Here is a 14,362-nt window from a genome sequence, read left to right as displayed (position 1 = left end):
CCCAGATATGTAAATTGGTGCAGCCACTATGGAAGACAGTATGGCGCTTCCTTAAAAAACTAAAAATAGAACTACCGTATGATCCAGCAATTCCACTCCTGGGTATATATCTGGAAAAGATGAAAACTCTAATTTTGAAAGATTCAAGCACCCCAGTGTTCATAGCAGCTCTATTTACAATAGCCAAGACATGGAAGCAACCTAAACGTCCATCAACAGATGATTGGCCTAAGAAGATGGGGTATATATATACAGTGGAATATTACTCAGCCATAAAAAGGAACGAAATGTTGCCAGTTGCAACAACATGGATGTACTCAGAGGACATTATGTTAAGTGAAATAAGAAAGAGAAAGACAAATACAGTATAATATAATTTATATGTGGAATCTAAACAATAATACAAATGAATCTGTATACAAAACAGAAGCAGACTCACAGACATAAGAAACAAATTTATGGTTACCAAAGGGGAAAGGTGGGGGGGACAAATTAGGAGTATGGGATTAACAGGTACAAACTACTATACATAAAATAGATAAGCAATGCGGATTTACTGTATAGCACAGGGAACTATTTCAATATCTTGTAATAACCTATAATGGAAAATCTGAAAAAATATATATATATAACTGAATCACTTTACTGTACACCTGAAACTAACACAATACTGTAGATCAACTATACTTCAATTTTTAAAAGTCCCAGATGAACTGAGGCTGTTCATGTTTATAAAGTTCTCCATGTGATTCAGACGATCAGCCAGATTTTAGAATAACTGGTGTATTTGATAGAGCTTTATGTAATGTATGTATACTTATTTTAACAAAGAGGCTTAAATTTGTTTTTAAGACAGTAGGAAATTCATGGTGGGACAAAATTCAGAAGGGGAAAGAAGAATACAAGGCACAAAGCCAAAGGGTCTGGAGTCGAGAGGAACTGAGGGAAATTTGGAGGCTGATAGAAATAACAGGCTTGAAGCAATTTAATACTTGGATGGTAAAAGAGATTGACAGACTGGATCAGAATGACACCAAATGGTTTACGTTCCAAAGTCTTAAGATGATGGGCAGGACTTCCCTGGTGGCACAGTGGTTAAGAATCCGTCTGCCAATGCAGGGGACACAGGTTCGAACCCTGGTCCGGGAAGATCCCACATGCCGCCGAGCAACTAAGTCTGCGAGCCACAACTACTGAGCTTGTGTTCTAGAGCCCGCGAGCCACAACTACTGAAGCCTGCGCACCTAGAGCCCATGCTCCGCAACAAGAGAAGCCACCGCAATGATAAGCCCGCGCACGTCAATGAAGAGTAGCTCCCACTCGCTGCAACTAGAGAAAGCCCACGCGCAGCAATGAAGACCCAATGCAGCCAAAAATTAAAAAAATAAAATTAATTAATTAAAAAAAAAGGTGATGGACAGTAGTCATTCAATATAAGTTCTGGCATATGCGTGGAGAAAAATAGTTCTTGTTTTATAATCAGGCAAAAAATAGAGGAGCTAATAAAAGAAAAAAGTGATATTGTCATAGAAGATGCATACATTAAAGTGCATTCTGGTGATGAAGGTAGACTTTTAGTTTAGAGATGTAGAGTAGAATTCGGATCTGTGTGGATTGCATTTTGACCTTTCAAGCAAAATTATGTAAGTTTAACTGTTGGATAGAATAGGGAAGGATAGAAAGTTTATTACAAATAATCATTGATTTACACATTTTATAGATATAAGTCTGGATACCACCCAAATACAATATTAATGCTGATGTGATAGATGGCCTCCCTTAGCAATGATGGAATGGTAGTGAATAAAAGTAGAATGGCTTTCGATTTGGGAAAAAAAGAAAAACCCAAGAGAATAGTCAACAACTAATCGCTTAAATTTGCTGCAGGGACATTTGCAAATGAGAAAGAGATGGCCACAAAATAAGCACCTCTGGGTGCAGTTCTCAGAATGCTGTCAATTTCCTGCCCAGGCTCTCCCTTAAAAGCTCTTAAGATAGTGTACAGTTCAAGTTTCCTCTAAATGACATTCAACTGCTTTATTTGAATATCAGTCTTCACTTCATTTATTCTTTTGTGCAGTTAAGAGCTATTCTCTGTGCTAGGAACTATGGTAAGTGCTGGGGCTACAGCGGTGAATAAGGTGGGCCTGGCCCTACTCTAATCTAACAGGGAGGTCAGTTTGAGGCTAATTGAATTTTGAAGAGCCAGTGGCATCCAAGTGGAGTTGTCCGATAGCAGTTGTCATCATTTTCTAATTCTTACTGGTAAATAAGACTGATGTTCTAAAAAGTAAAATACTAACACTATATAGCAGTTTTAAACTCTGCTCCATTATTAAATACCATTTCATGATTGATTTTTCTTCTGTAAATGTTTAGAAAACTATACATTTTGGAACTGTATACTTTATGTAATTAAAGCTGATCTTTGTGGGATAATTTCTCTAAATATAAGCATTGGGCTCTTGTTCAGAAATGGTATCTCTTTATTGAACTGTGTCAGTCCCACTAAAAACACCTTTTCCCAAAAGTATGACCTGTTAAAATAGTACCTTGCTTATTAATGACACTTTATACAGCATTTGGGAGTTTATGAAAGATATTTACACTTCATTTTGTTTTGTCCTAACAACTCTGAAGAATACAAGGCAGGTGACAGTGATCTTCACCTTACAGGTAGGGAAACTTAGGCTCATAAATGTTATTGCTCATTTGCAGCCACAAATCTAGTAAATGGAGCCAGAAATGGAGCTCAATCCAGGGCTTTTTTGGGAAGTCAGGTCTATTTCCTTTGTGCTTTCTGACAGTATATTGACTTGCTGAAGAGAGAAAAATTGAAATATTTTTCTCCACTTAATTCCTCAAGTTCTTATCAGAAAAAAATGTTTTAATCCTCTTAATTTCTTACTTTTTGTTTCCTAATTATTGAATAAATGTATTAACATATCGTCATTATTTTCTTAGTATCAAGTCCATGGTTATATGTGTAGGGTGGAAAAATAAATAAGATACAGGAGAGAGAGAGACATGAATTTTTAAAAATTCCTATTCTACATGATTAACACTATAAGTTATGTGTGGGCGTAGTGCTGTGGATGCACCCAGGATATGATGGCCACCTGAGCCTTGGAGGATGATAGGATGGGGTGGGAGATTTCTAAGAAGAAGCAGAGGAAACTATTATGAGCAGAAGGAAGAGCTCGTGTAAAAGCTTGGACGTAGGAAAGCATGGAGGATTTGGGGATTCACAGGTACTTCTCTTTTCCTCTCCTGTTAGAGGAATTTAGGAGGAATGCTGAAGATGAAGCTGTTACAGAAAGTGGGTCATTTATGGAAGGAAGAGTGTGTGCCCAGCTCACAAGTCTGGGATTACACTGTGGGTGATAGGAAAGCACTGAACATATTAAACCAGAGTTTGGCGGGATCAAAAATATTTCTTATGGATAATTCTGTCCATGGTGGGAACAATGGACTAGTGGTGGGAAAAACTGATCGCATGGAGAACATGTAGGGTACTGTTGAGTTCAAGGGAGTGAGAGGAGCTTGAACTAAGGCAAAGGCAGGAGGAGTGGAAAGGGATGGGCTGAAAGATAAGATCTGTTCTGTAATAAATAATGCTTATCACGGGGACTAATGTTAATGATGATGGTATCTGGTCATACCAGCTTTTTAAAAAATTATGTATCCTTTCATATCCATTGTTTCACATGTCACAACAGCACATAAAGATACACAGCATATAAGGATATTTCCACTTTAGAAATTAAAGTCTGTAAAACTAAAGATGCTTACCATTCAAGGAAGTCTAGACTCATGATGTTATAGGTTCTGTACAGGTACCCTGTACATGGACAGCTTTCCTAGACCTTATATAACAAAATGGATACGGCAAAGAAAGGTATAAGACAAAGACTAATTCTCTGTTTGGGAGGGTGGAGTAGATAGAGAATTAAAAGAGATAGGAAAGAAGTGATTACATACAAAGTATAGAGTGGTGAAAATTCTCTTGACCCATGTCTTAGTCTGTTCAGGCTGCTGTAACAAAAATGCCAAAGACTGGTTGGCTTAAACAATAAATATTTATTTCTCACAGTTCTGGAGTCTGGGAAGTCTAAGATCAATGTACTGGTAGAGATAGCCATCTTCTAGCTGTGTTCTCACATGGTGGAAGGGGCAGGAGAGTGCTCTGGGGTCTCACATATAAGGGCATTAATTCCATTCATGTGGGCCCCACCCTCCTGACACAATCTCCTCCCAAAGGCCCTACCGCCTAGTACCATCAAATTGGGGGTTAAGATTGCCCCCAAACATTTAATCCATAACAACCCACATCTCCCATCACAACAAATTCCATTCCCATTCCCTAGAAGAGAAATTAAGGGGTCGTGCTGGGGCAAGACTAGGAGAAGCTCGAGATTCTCCTGGAATTTTTGAAGGCATCTGTAAAAGATGAGTCATCACTGACATTTCCAGTTCTCCACATCAGCGCTCTTCACCACACCTATTTGATGTCCCCCCAAAAGCCAACATATGAAAATGTATGTTTATCAGATAAATCAGGCAGTAACTGATGTTTTCAAAGATTTTTAGCTTTACAAAAAGGCTCATTGAATGGCTGTTTGTAAAGTTGCACTTTCCTCAGGACATTGAAGTAGTATGCCATCAAAGCAACTTCAACTTGTGACACAGAGGTGTTTCTGAAATGTTAGGTGAGATCCTAGAGCACTCATGTGTGTATAATTTAACAGAGAAATTACTTTTGTTTGCTTTTAGCAAGGGGCGCGAAATGAGCAAATTGCACAGCTTTAAGACATTGGACTGCAAACAGTCTCAGAAAGCCAGATAGAAAAGAGATCTTAAAACTTTTAAAGCTTATTTTATTGAAACAATTTTTTTTTCAAAGCCAAATTCATTTAACTTTTTGTTTTTAATATTTGGAAACTGGGTTATTGGATTACGGTTAGGGGCTATATGACTTCACTGATTTTTCATAAAGGTCAGATTGTACTAAACTAATATCTGCCAGATTATATGATGAAATGGCCATTAAATGCAAATGTTTCTAAGCCTTATTTTGAGGGAAGGGAGAGCTTATCCCTTATCCTGGAAATTGTGAACAAAATAAAATTAAAATCTAATGCTTATTTTTCATAGATTATTCATAATAACTGATCATAGCTAATTCTTATGTCTGTTACTAAATTCAATTTGTTATTCTAGTGGAACATTAATATTGAATATAATAAATATTTCGATTTTAAAGAAAGATTCCTTGTTTCTTCCTTTAGTTTACTCATTATTTTGAGATGTTCAAACTACAGTATTTTTCTCTGAACCACGCTTTGCCTATATGATTATATTTGCAGGAGCTGTTACAAATTAATCATTTTTGTTGTGCTCCTTCTTTTATGAGAAGTGTTTGTTTAACTTGCCATATCTAAACAGACGTTTATTTTAAGGATTAACTTTCATGTGAAAAACTGCCTCCTAGTTAAGTCTTTTTAATCACATCTCTAGAGGAAAGCAAGCTAGCTTCAGATGTTTTTGTTTTTTTCTTTCTTTTCTTTCTTCAAGAATTTAAAATTGACTGTTTGTATATTATAACATAGAGAAGTTTGTAAATGCATGTATTCTCCTCAGCCTCACGCACTGCAAATAAATCCACGCTTGTGCAAGATTTAAAGAACATAAAGTTATATAGTAAAACACATAAATTATTTGCCTTGAAAGTGACTATGTAAGGAGCATCTTTAAATTATCAATAGCCATAAAATCAGGATAAATCGACATTTTCCTGTTCCTCTGACTATGTCTCCCCAAACCCTCACCCAGGGAGTGCACCTTGGGGTCCATATATACTGTTTTGCATTGTATTTGCTGTTTTTTATATGCAGTGAAAAGAAGCAGACCTGCTGAATGCTGGAAACCATAAAATCATTTATAGCCATTCTTTCCTGTTTTCCTTCCTAATACTATCTTCGTTTTAAAAGACAAAGTTATATACCATTTTACACTTTAAAAGTTGTTTGGTTTAACATTTATGGGGGCCTTAAAGTGTCAGCTAATGTGTTAATTGGTGATGTTATTAAAATACGTAGGACATGGTCTTCGCTCTATGAAGGTCACAGCCTGGTGGGAACACAAACATGCCATTCAGTTGTCATAGGTGCTGTTATAGAGGCAGGAGAAGGACACATTCGAGGGACAAAGGTGGGAGTGTTCACTTCTTCCTAGGGGGTGGGGAAGTCTTCCAGAGGCGGTGGCACTAGATCAGAATTGAAATGATTGGGTGCTTTCAAGACAGGCGATTGAGGAGGGGGCATTTAGGGCAGAGAGAGGAGCCTCTGGCCGGAGGGGCAAGCGAGGAGGCTGGACAGCATCGTGCAGGGGTCGTCTCTGATACATATAGAAGTTTGGACTTTATGCTGCAGGCAAAAAAAAAAAAAAGATACAAATGAATTCATTTACAAGACAGAAAAGGAACCACAGACCTAGAAAGCAAACTTATGGTTACCAAAGAGGAAAGAGGAGGATAGGATAAATTAGGAGTGTGGAATTAAAATATACATACTTCTACGTACAAAACAGACAAGCACAGGGAAGTATACTCAATATTTTGTAATAACCTTTAAAGGAAGAGAACCTGAAAAAGAATATATGTGTGTGTGTGTGTGTGTGTGTGTGTGTATAACTGAATCACTTTGCTGTATACCTGAAACTAACACAGCATTGTAAATCAACTATACATCGATTAAAAAAAAAAAAGATAGCGAGAACTAAGGAAGGATTTAAGCAGTGGCATAATGTAATCAGGTTTTCATTTTAGAAAATTACTCTAGTAACCATGTGGAGAAGAAATATTAGATTATTTATGCTTTTTAGAAACAGCCTGATAGAACATAAATAGACTAAACACTAACTTTTCTTCCTCGTTGCCTTCAACAGAACTTTACAAAAATCTTAAAACACCCACTTTTATAATTTGAATTGCCAAAAGATTTGTTCTCTGGATGAGTTATATTTTTATAGCATTTCAAGACTTTGTGATCAAGTTTAAGAATATAGACTTTCTACCCTGGGTAACTTTAGATGCTGCAGCAGGGCAGCTCGCCACTTAACTCTTCCTTATTAATACCCTTTTCTCTCTCAATCTTTTGCATCTAGTTGCCCAAGGCAAATGCTTACACTTTCCCTTGGTTCTTTTCTCTCTCTTGCCCTTCATGTCTATCAGAGAGGCCGGTAGATGCTGCCTCCAAAATAACGTCTCAAATTCCTCTACTTCTGTCGGTCTCAGTGATGCTACAACCTTAGTTCCATCCTCCCTGGTCTCTCCCTGGGACTCCTGCAGCAGCCTCCTAATTGGTCCCCCACTCTTTCTCACCCATTTCCCCATTCTCACTGTCTGGCTTCAGACAGTTCACTAGCTTTTTGCACTTAGAATAAAAAGCAAGCTCCCCTTTGTGGCCAACATCTCCTGGCTGTTGTCTCCCTTAACCTCATCTCTTGACACTCTCCTTCTGCCCCAGCTGTTATTTGCTCTCACGGAGGCCTGCAAACACTTATTCACTTCTTCCAAGAAGCTCTTATAATTTGGTGCCTGGCAAATACTCCGTGAACTTAATAGCATAACAATATCATAATAACACTTTCTGCCATTTATTAAATATTTTCTGTAACCCAGATAGTGTGCTAAGTGCTCTCCAGGCATTATCTGATAATTAAATTAGATGCAACAAGCTTGTGAAGTTGGCATTATTATTCCCATATTTTAGGGGAGGAAACTGGGCACAGAGAGCTGAAGTAACTTACGCAGATTTGTACTGTTAGCGTGTAGTGGAGCCTGGCTTGAAGTCTGTCTGTCTGATTCTAAGTCGGGCTCTTTGGTACTGAAGTTTCAACAGTATTTTGTTATCATTAAATTTTAATGCTCTCACAATTCCTGGAGGACCATCTGAGAGCAGGCTCTAGAGGGAATCTTTTAATGAAATTGAAAGTAAACATTAGTATGACCTAACTACCGTATTAGAGACAACAAACTTTTCTCAATATTTTATGTCTTCTTGATAATAAAAGACAGTATAGTGTAAAAGTTGGAAATAAACTCTGGAGTTCAAACAAACATGGGTTTAATCTCAGCATCTTCTATTCATTCATATGGATCTCCATATCATATGTGCCAGATAATGTTCTAGGTATTTGAGACACATCAGTGTGCATTCCAGTGGGATGGATATAAAATGTTGGTTCTGTAAGCTGTTTTTGCCCTGGAGATTCACTGTAGCATTACTGCTCTTCTGTGAATTCAGGATAGATGTGATCCATCTTGGACCCCCATCCCAAGGGGATCTATTTGAGTCAATCCCGTGACATATTTCCTAAGGACAGTCTCATAGGAAGGCTGTAAGTTTAGTTTGCTATAAATAAAGTGTCCTTCCTTCTTCCTTTTTTTATTCCTTCCAGTTAAAATGAAACATGAAGTTTAACTTTATTAGATATAATAAACTCAGGGAACTTATATTCTTATAGGGGTAGCACAATAATATAATTAATAAGTAAATTACATTATACATTAGAAGATGGAAAGTACTTTGTGTGGGGAAGTAAATAAGATCAGGATAGGGGAAAATATGGAGAGCATGTGCAATAGGAGGTCAGTGAGGTGGGTCTCATCAAGAAGGTGAGAGACTTGAAGGAGGTGAAGGAGTTGATCAGATGGATATTTGAGGGAAGAGCAGTTCAGGAGGAGAGAATAGGTAGTGTCCAGTTCTAAGGGATGTGCATGCACGCCCACTTAAAAGCAAAGCATCATTGTGAATGGAGGTGACCAAGTGAAGGAGAGATACTAGATGAAGTCAGAGGGGTTCCAAGGATGTTGTTGGTGGCAATAAAATGAACTTGTATACATAAAGCACTTAGCACAGGGTCTAGCCCAGAATCCCAGAGCCCCTGCCCACCTCTTCCAGCCACATCTCTTGCTGCTCCCCGTTGCAAACTCTACCCTGTGTTTATAACCAGAAACTCTGAAGATTCCCCAAATATCTGTGCTGTTTTATACCTTTCTACTTCTGCACACACGTAAAATACCCTTCTCCCACTCATCATTCTGATAAACTCCTTCAAGACCCACCTAAGGCTCTCCTCTGGGAGGACAACATCACTGACTTCCTCTGAGGCAGAACTTCCTTCTTTGGGCCGCCATGCACCATGCTTTGAGTATGTGTTTGTTACACTAACACATAGCTGATGATAACTGACATTTAATGAGCACTTACTATGTGCCATGCAGTAAATACCTTTACGTGTTTTTAAAATTTATTCCTCACAACAACAACCCTATAAGGTATGTCCTGTTGTCATCCCCATTTTATAGATGAATAAATAAAGCCATGAAGTTTATTGACTTGCCTAAGATCATCCAGCTACTAAGTGGTGGCACCAGGAGTTGATCACAAGGTTTCTGGCTCCAGAGCCCATGCCTTCTTAACCATTACATTATACTGCACCTCCACCCTTCCACCATTTTACTATATACAAGTATATATGTACTTATATATGTACATGTACTCATCACACTCTATTGAAAAGTATTAGTTTTGTGCATGTGTCTTCCATAGTATTTATGACTGCTTTGAGTCACCATGTTGAATTCACCTTTGCTCTTTGGGGCTTTGCACATGTGTTCCCTTGTTGAATGGGGAGAATAAAATATTCTCTCATGTAATTTGCAAAGCATGAGAAATAATATTCAAAATGTTAATGATAGTGTGTCATTAATTTTGAAATTTATTTGGTTTTGAATTTCATTTTAATCATGTTGTTGTGTTTCTGCTTCTCCCTAGACCAGTATTAAAGAGGGACAACTGTTGAAGCAAACAAGTTCTTTCCAAAGATGGAAAAAGCGATACTTCAAACTTCGAGGTCGTACACTTTATTATGCAAAGGACTCAAAGGTAATTTGAGAGAATACTAGTTGCAAGCACTCGAAGGCTGTAGATGGAATTGAAATTTTGGTTCTATAAACTGTTTTTGTCTTGGGGCTCACTAGCATTACTGCTCTGATATAAATTCCATATAAATGTGATTCATCTTGGACCAAATCCCAAGGGGGTCTATTTGAGTCAGTTTCATGCCATTTCCCCTAAGGACAATCTTATAGGATGGTCCTAGTGTAGTTTGCTTTCTTTCTTTTTTCCTTCCAAGTAAAATGAACAGTTAAATGTAACCTTATTAGATAGATATAATAAACTCTAAATTTGGGTTCCCCCCTTTCTTGCTACTTTTTACCCCATAAATCTTTTCCTGAAAATGAGAGAGAGAATTGCTGTAGTTACTAAGAGTTCATACTCTGGTTTCAGACAAGAGTTCGTATCCCGATTCTAGCACATTCCAGTGGAGTGGCTGTGGACAGCATGTTGTTGAGAGGAGGCTTAAATGAAATTACATACATGAAGTGCTTACATAATGTCTGGCACAAAACAATCACTCAATTATGCTAGCATTTAGAAATAAAAATCATAGTGAAATAAAATAAAGGCTTAAATAATTTTTATATAGCAATTGAATGAAATAAGAATGATGAGCTTTGGAAGAAAAAAATTGTAATGATGAGCCTCCATTTAAAGCGGATATTTTACTGTTCCTTCAAAAATAAACATTAAGGTGGGTACCCTCAGCTGGCACTGGAGCCCCACCAAAACAGCCCCCTGCCCTGTTAGACCTGGGGGACACCTTTGGCCAACACTAGTGTCCCCCCAAAGTGGCTCCTGCCCCAGGGGTCAGCCCCACACACCAGAGCACCCACAACAGTTGCAACTGGTCCTTGCAGCCAGCCACACTGGGGTCCAGCCTTGCATACAAGCACCCCCTCAGCAAGTGCAGCTGAGCCACAACAGGAGGACACATGCAGCCCACAAAGGGGACACTCCTGGAGCATCTGGCCCTGGTAACCAAGGGAGACCATGCTACTGGGCCCCACAGGATACCTTCTACACAAAGCCACTCTCTCAAGACCAGGGGATGTAGCTGATCTATGCAACATGTAGAAGCAAACACAGAAAGTTAGGCAAAATGAAGAAACAAAGGAATATGTTCCAAATGAAAGAACTAGACAAACCCTCAGAAATAGATTGAATGAAATGGAGATAAGCAAACTTCCAGATAAGGTGTTCAAAGTAATGGTCATAAAGATACTCACTGAACTCAGTAGAAGAATGGAAGAGTGAGAATTTCAACAAAGAGATAGAAAATAATAATGGAAATGAAAAATACACCAGAGGAAGCCAACAGCAGATTAGATGACGCAGAAGAGAGGACCAGTGGTCTAGAAGATAAGGTAGTGGAAGTCACCCAATCAGAACAGTAAAAAGAAAAAAGAAACCAAAAAATGGATAGTTTAAGGGCCCTTTGGGCAACATCAAGTATACCAACATTCACATTATAAGGGTCCCAGAAGGGGAAGAGAGAGTGAAAAGGACAGAAAACCTGTTTGAAGAAATATGGCTGAAAACTTTCCTAACTTGGGGAAGGATACAGACATCCAGGCCCAGGAAGTACAGAGAGACCCAAAAAGAGTGAACCCAAAGGGACCCACACCAAGACACATTATAATTTAAATGCCAAAATGTTAAGCTAAAGAGAAAATCTTAAAAGCAACAAGAGAAAAACAACTAGTTACATACATGAGAGTCCCCATAAGACTGTCAGCTGACTTTTCAGCAAAAACTTTACAGAAGGGAGTGGCACAATATATTCAAAGTACTGAAAGGAGAAAACTTATAACCAAGAATATTCTATCCAGCAAGATCATCATTCAGAATTGAGAGAGAGATAGTTTCCCAGACAAGCAATAGCTTGTCTACTTTATAGTTCATCACCACTAAGCCAGTCTTACAAGAAATGTTAAAGAAATTTAAACAGAAAAGAAAAAATTATAACTAGAAATATGAAAATTATGAAAGACAATATCTCATCAGTAAAGGCAAAAATATAGTAAAGATAGTGGATCAACCACCTATATAGCTAGTATGAAGGTTAAAAAACAAAACTAGTAAAACCATATATATCTACAATAATGAGTTAAGGAATACACAAAGTAAGATAACATCAAAAACATAAAATGGTGGATGGAGTAAAAATGTAGTGCTTTTAGAACATGCTCAAACTTAAGCAACTATCAACATAAAATAGACTGCTATATACAGAGGTTGTTGTATAAGAACCTCATGGTAACCACAAACCAAAAACTGATAACAGATATACAAACAATAAAGAGAAAGGAATATAAACACAATACTAAAGAAAATCATCAAATCACAAGGGGAGAGAGCAAGAGAAGAAGAAGGGAACAGAGAGGAACAACAAAGATAACCAGAAAACAATTCACAAAAATGGCAATAAGTACATAGTTATCAATAATTACTTTAAATGTAAATGGACTAAATGCACCAATCAAAAGACACAGCGTGGCTGAATAGATGCAAAAAACAAGACCCATATATATGGTGCCTACAAGTGCACATGGAACACTCCAGGACAGATCTTTTTTTTTTTTTTTTTTCCAATTTTTAAATTTATTTATTTATTTATTTATGGTTGTGTTGGGTCTTCGTTTCTGTGCGAGGGCTTTCTCTAGTTGCGCCAAGCGGGGGCCACGCTTCATCGCGGTGCGCGGGCCTCTCACTATCGCGGCCTCTCTTGTTGCGGAGCACAGGCTGCAGACGCGCAGGCTCAGTAATTGTGGCTCATGGGCCCAGCTGCTCCGCGGCATGTGGGATCTTCCCAGACCAGGGCTCGAACCCGTGTCCCCTGCATTGGCAGGCGGATTCTTAACCACTGCGCCACCAGGGAAGTCCCCAGGACAGATCTTTTATTAGGCTACAAATCTCAATAAATTTTAAAATACTGAAATCACATCAAGCATCTTTTCTGACCACAACAGTATGAGACTAGAAATCAACCACAAGAAAAACTGGAATAAAACTCAAACACATGGAGTCTAAACAACAAACTCAGTAACAACCAATGGGTCACTGAAGAAATCAAAGAGGATATCAAGAAATACCTTCAAACAAATTAAAATGGAAACACAGTGTTCCAAAATCTTTGGGACTCAGCAAAGGCAGTTCTAAGGGGGAATTTGATAGTAATACAGGCCTACCTCAGGAAACAAGAAAAATCTCAAATAAACAATCTAATCTTACACCTAGAGGAATGAGAAAAAGAAGAATAAACAAGTCCAGAGTTAGTAGAAGGAAGGAAATAGTAAAGTTACGAGTGGAATTAAATGAAACAGAGACTAAAAAACCCCACAAAAACCTAAGAGCAGGTTCTTTGAAAAGATAAATGAAATTGATAAACCTTTATCCAAAGTCATCAAGAAAAAAAGAGAGAGAGCCAAATAAATAAAATCGGAAATGAAAGAGAAGTTAACAACTGACATCACAGAAATACGAAGGAGCATAAGAGGTTACTATGAAAATTATATACCAACAAATTGGACAACCTGGGAGAACTGGATAAATTTCTCAAAACATACAATCTTCCAAGACTGAATCAGGAAGAAACAGAAAATCTGAACAGACCAATTATTAGTAATGAATATAATGAAATATTAGCTAGTATGAAGGTTAAAAAACCTTTTAGGTTAAAGGTTAAAGAATGAAATCTTGCCATTTGCAACAACATGGATGAAAATAGAAGGTATTATGCTGAGTGAAATAAGTCAGACAGAGAAAGGCAAATACCGTACAATCTCACTTACATGTGGAATCTAGAAAACAAAACAAATGAACAAACAAATCACAACAGAAAGAGACTTACAGATACAGAGAACAAATGGGTGGTTGCCAGAAGGGAGGGTTATGTGGGGTTGGGTGAAATAGGTGAAGAGGATTAAGAGATCCAAACTTCCAGTTATAAAAATAAATGTCATGGGGATTTAATATACAGTATATGGGATATAATTAATAATATTGTAATAATTTTGTATGATGACAAATGGTTACTAGACTTATGGTGATCATTTGATGATGTATTTGATTGTCAAATTACTATGTTGTATACTTGAAACTAACATAATATTGTATGTCAACTATACTTCAATTTAAAAATAGTAAGATTTATTGTTACTGTGCCAGTAGGATAATCAATCATTTCTATATTAAAAAACACGTGTTTGTGATATAATTAGTAGAGTTATACACCAGGAGGTAAAAAATAAATAAATAAACAAACAAACATAATTCTTAGTTTATGCAGCTGTGGAAGTAATAACAAAATAGAATAATCTTATTTTAAAAGTCATTATGTTCACGGTTGTCCCTGATCTGGCTCCATTCTGACTTCTCACATTTATCTCCAGACA

The 14,362-nt window shown here is 37.6% G+C and overlaps 1 protein-coding gene across 1 annotated transcript in view; it reads left to right on the top strand.

Annotated features, from left to right (window-relative positions):
* Positions 1–14,362, top strand: part of DGKH (diacylglycerol kinase eta) — a 176,797-nt gene that overhangs the window by 59,591 nt on the left and 102,844 nt on the right. The window contains exon 3 of the mRNA XM_036831573.1: positions 9,840–9,950. Coding sequence (XP_036687468.1) covers positions 9,840–9,950 — 111 coding nt within the window. The remainder of the gene's footprint in view (positions 1–9,839; positions 9,951–14,362) is intronic.

This window comes from Balaenoptera musculus, chromosome 18 (genome assembly GCF_009873245.2).
Source record: "Balaenoptera musculus isolate JJ_BM4_2016_0621 chromosome 18, mBalMus1.pri.v3, whole genome shotgun sequence".
Lineage (NCBI taxonomy): Eukaryota > Metazoa > Chordata > Mammalia > Artiodactyla > Balaenopteridae > Balaenoptera > Balaenoptera musculus.
Note: the sequence above shows the minus strand (reverse complement) of the source record. Positions and strands in the feature narration are given on the sequence as shown.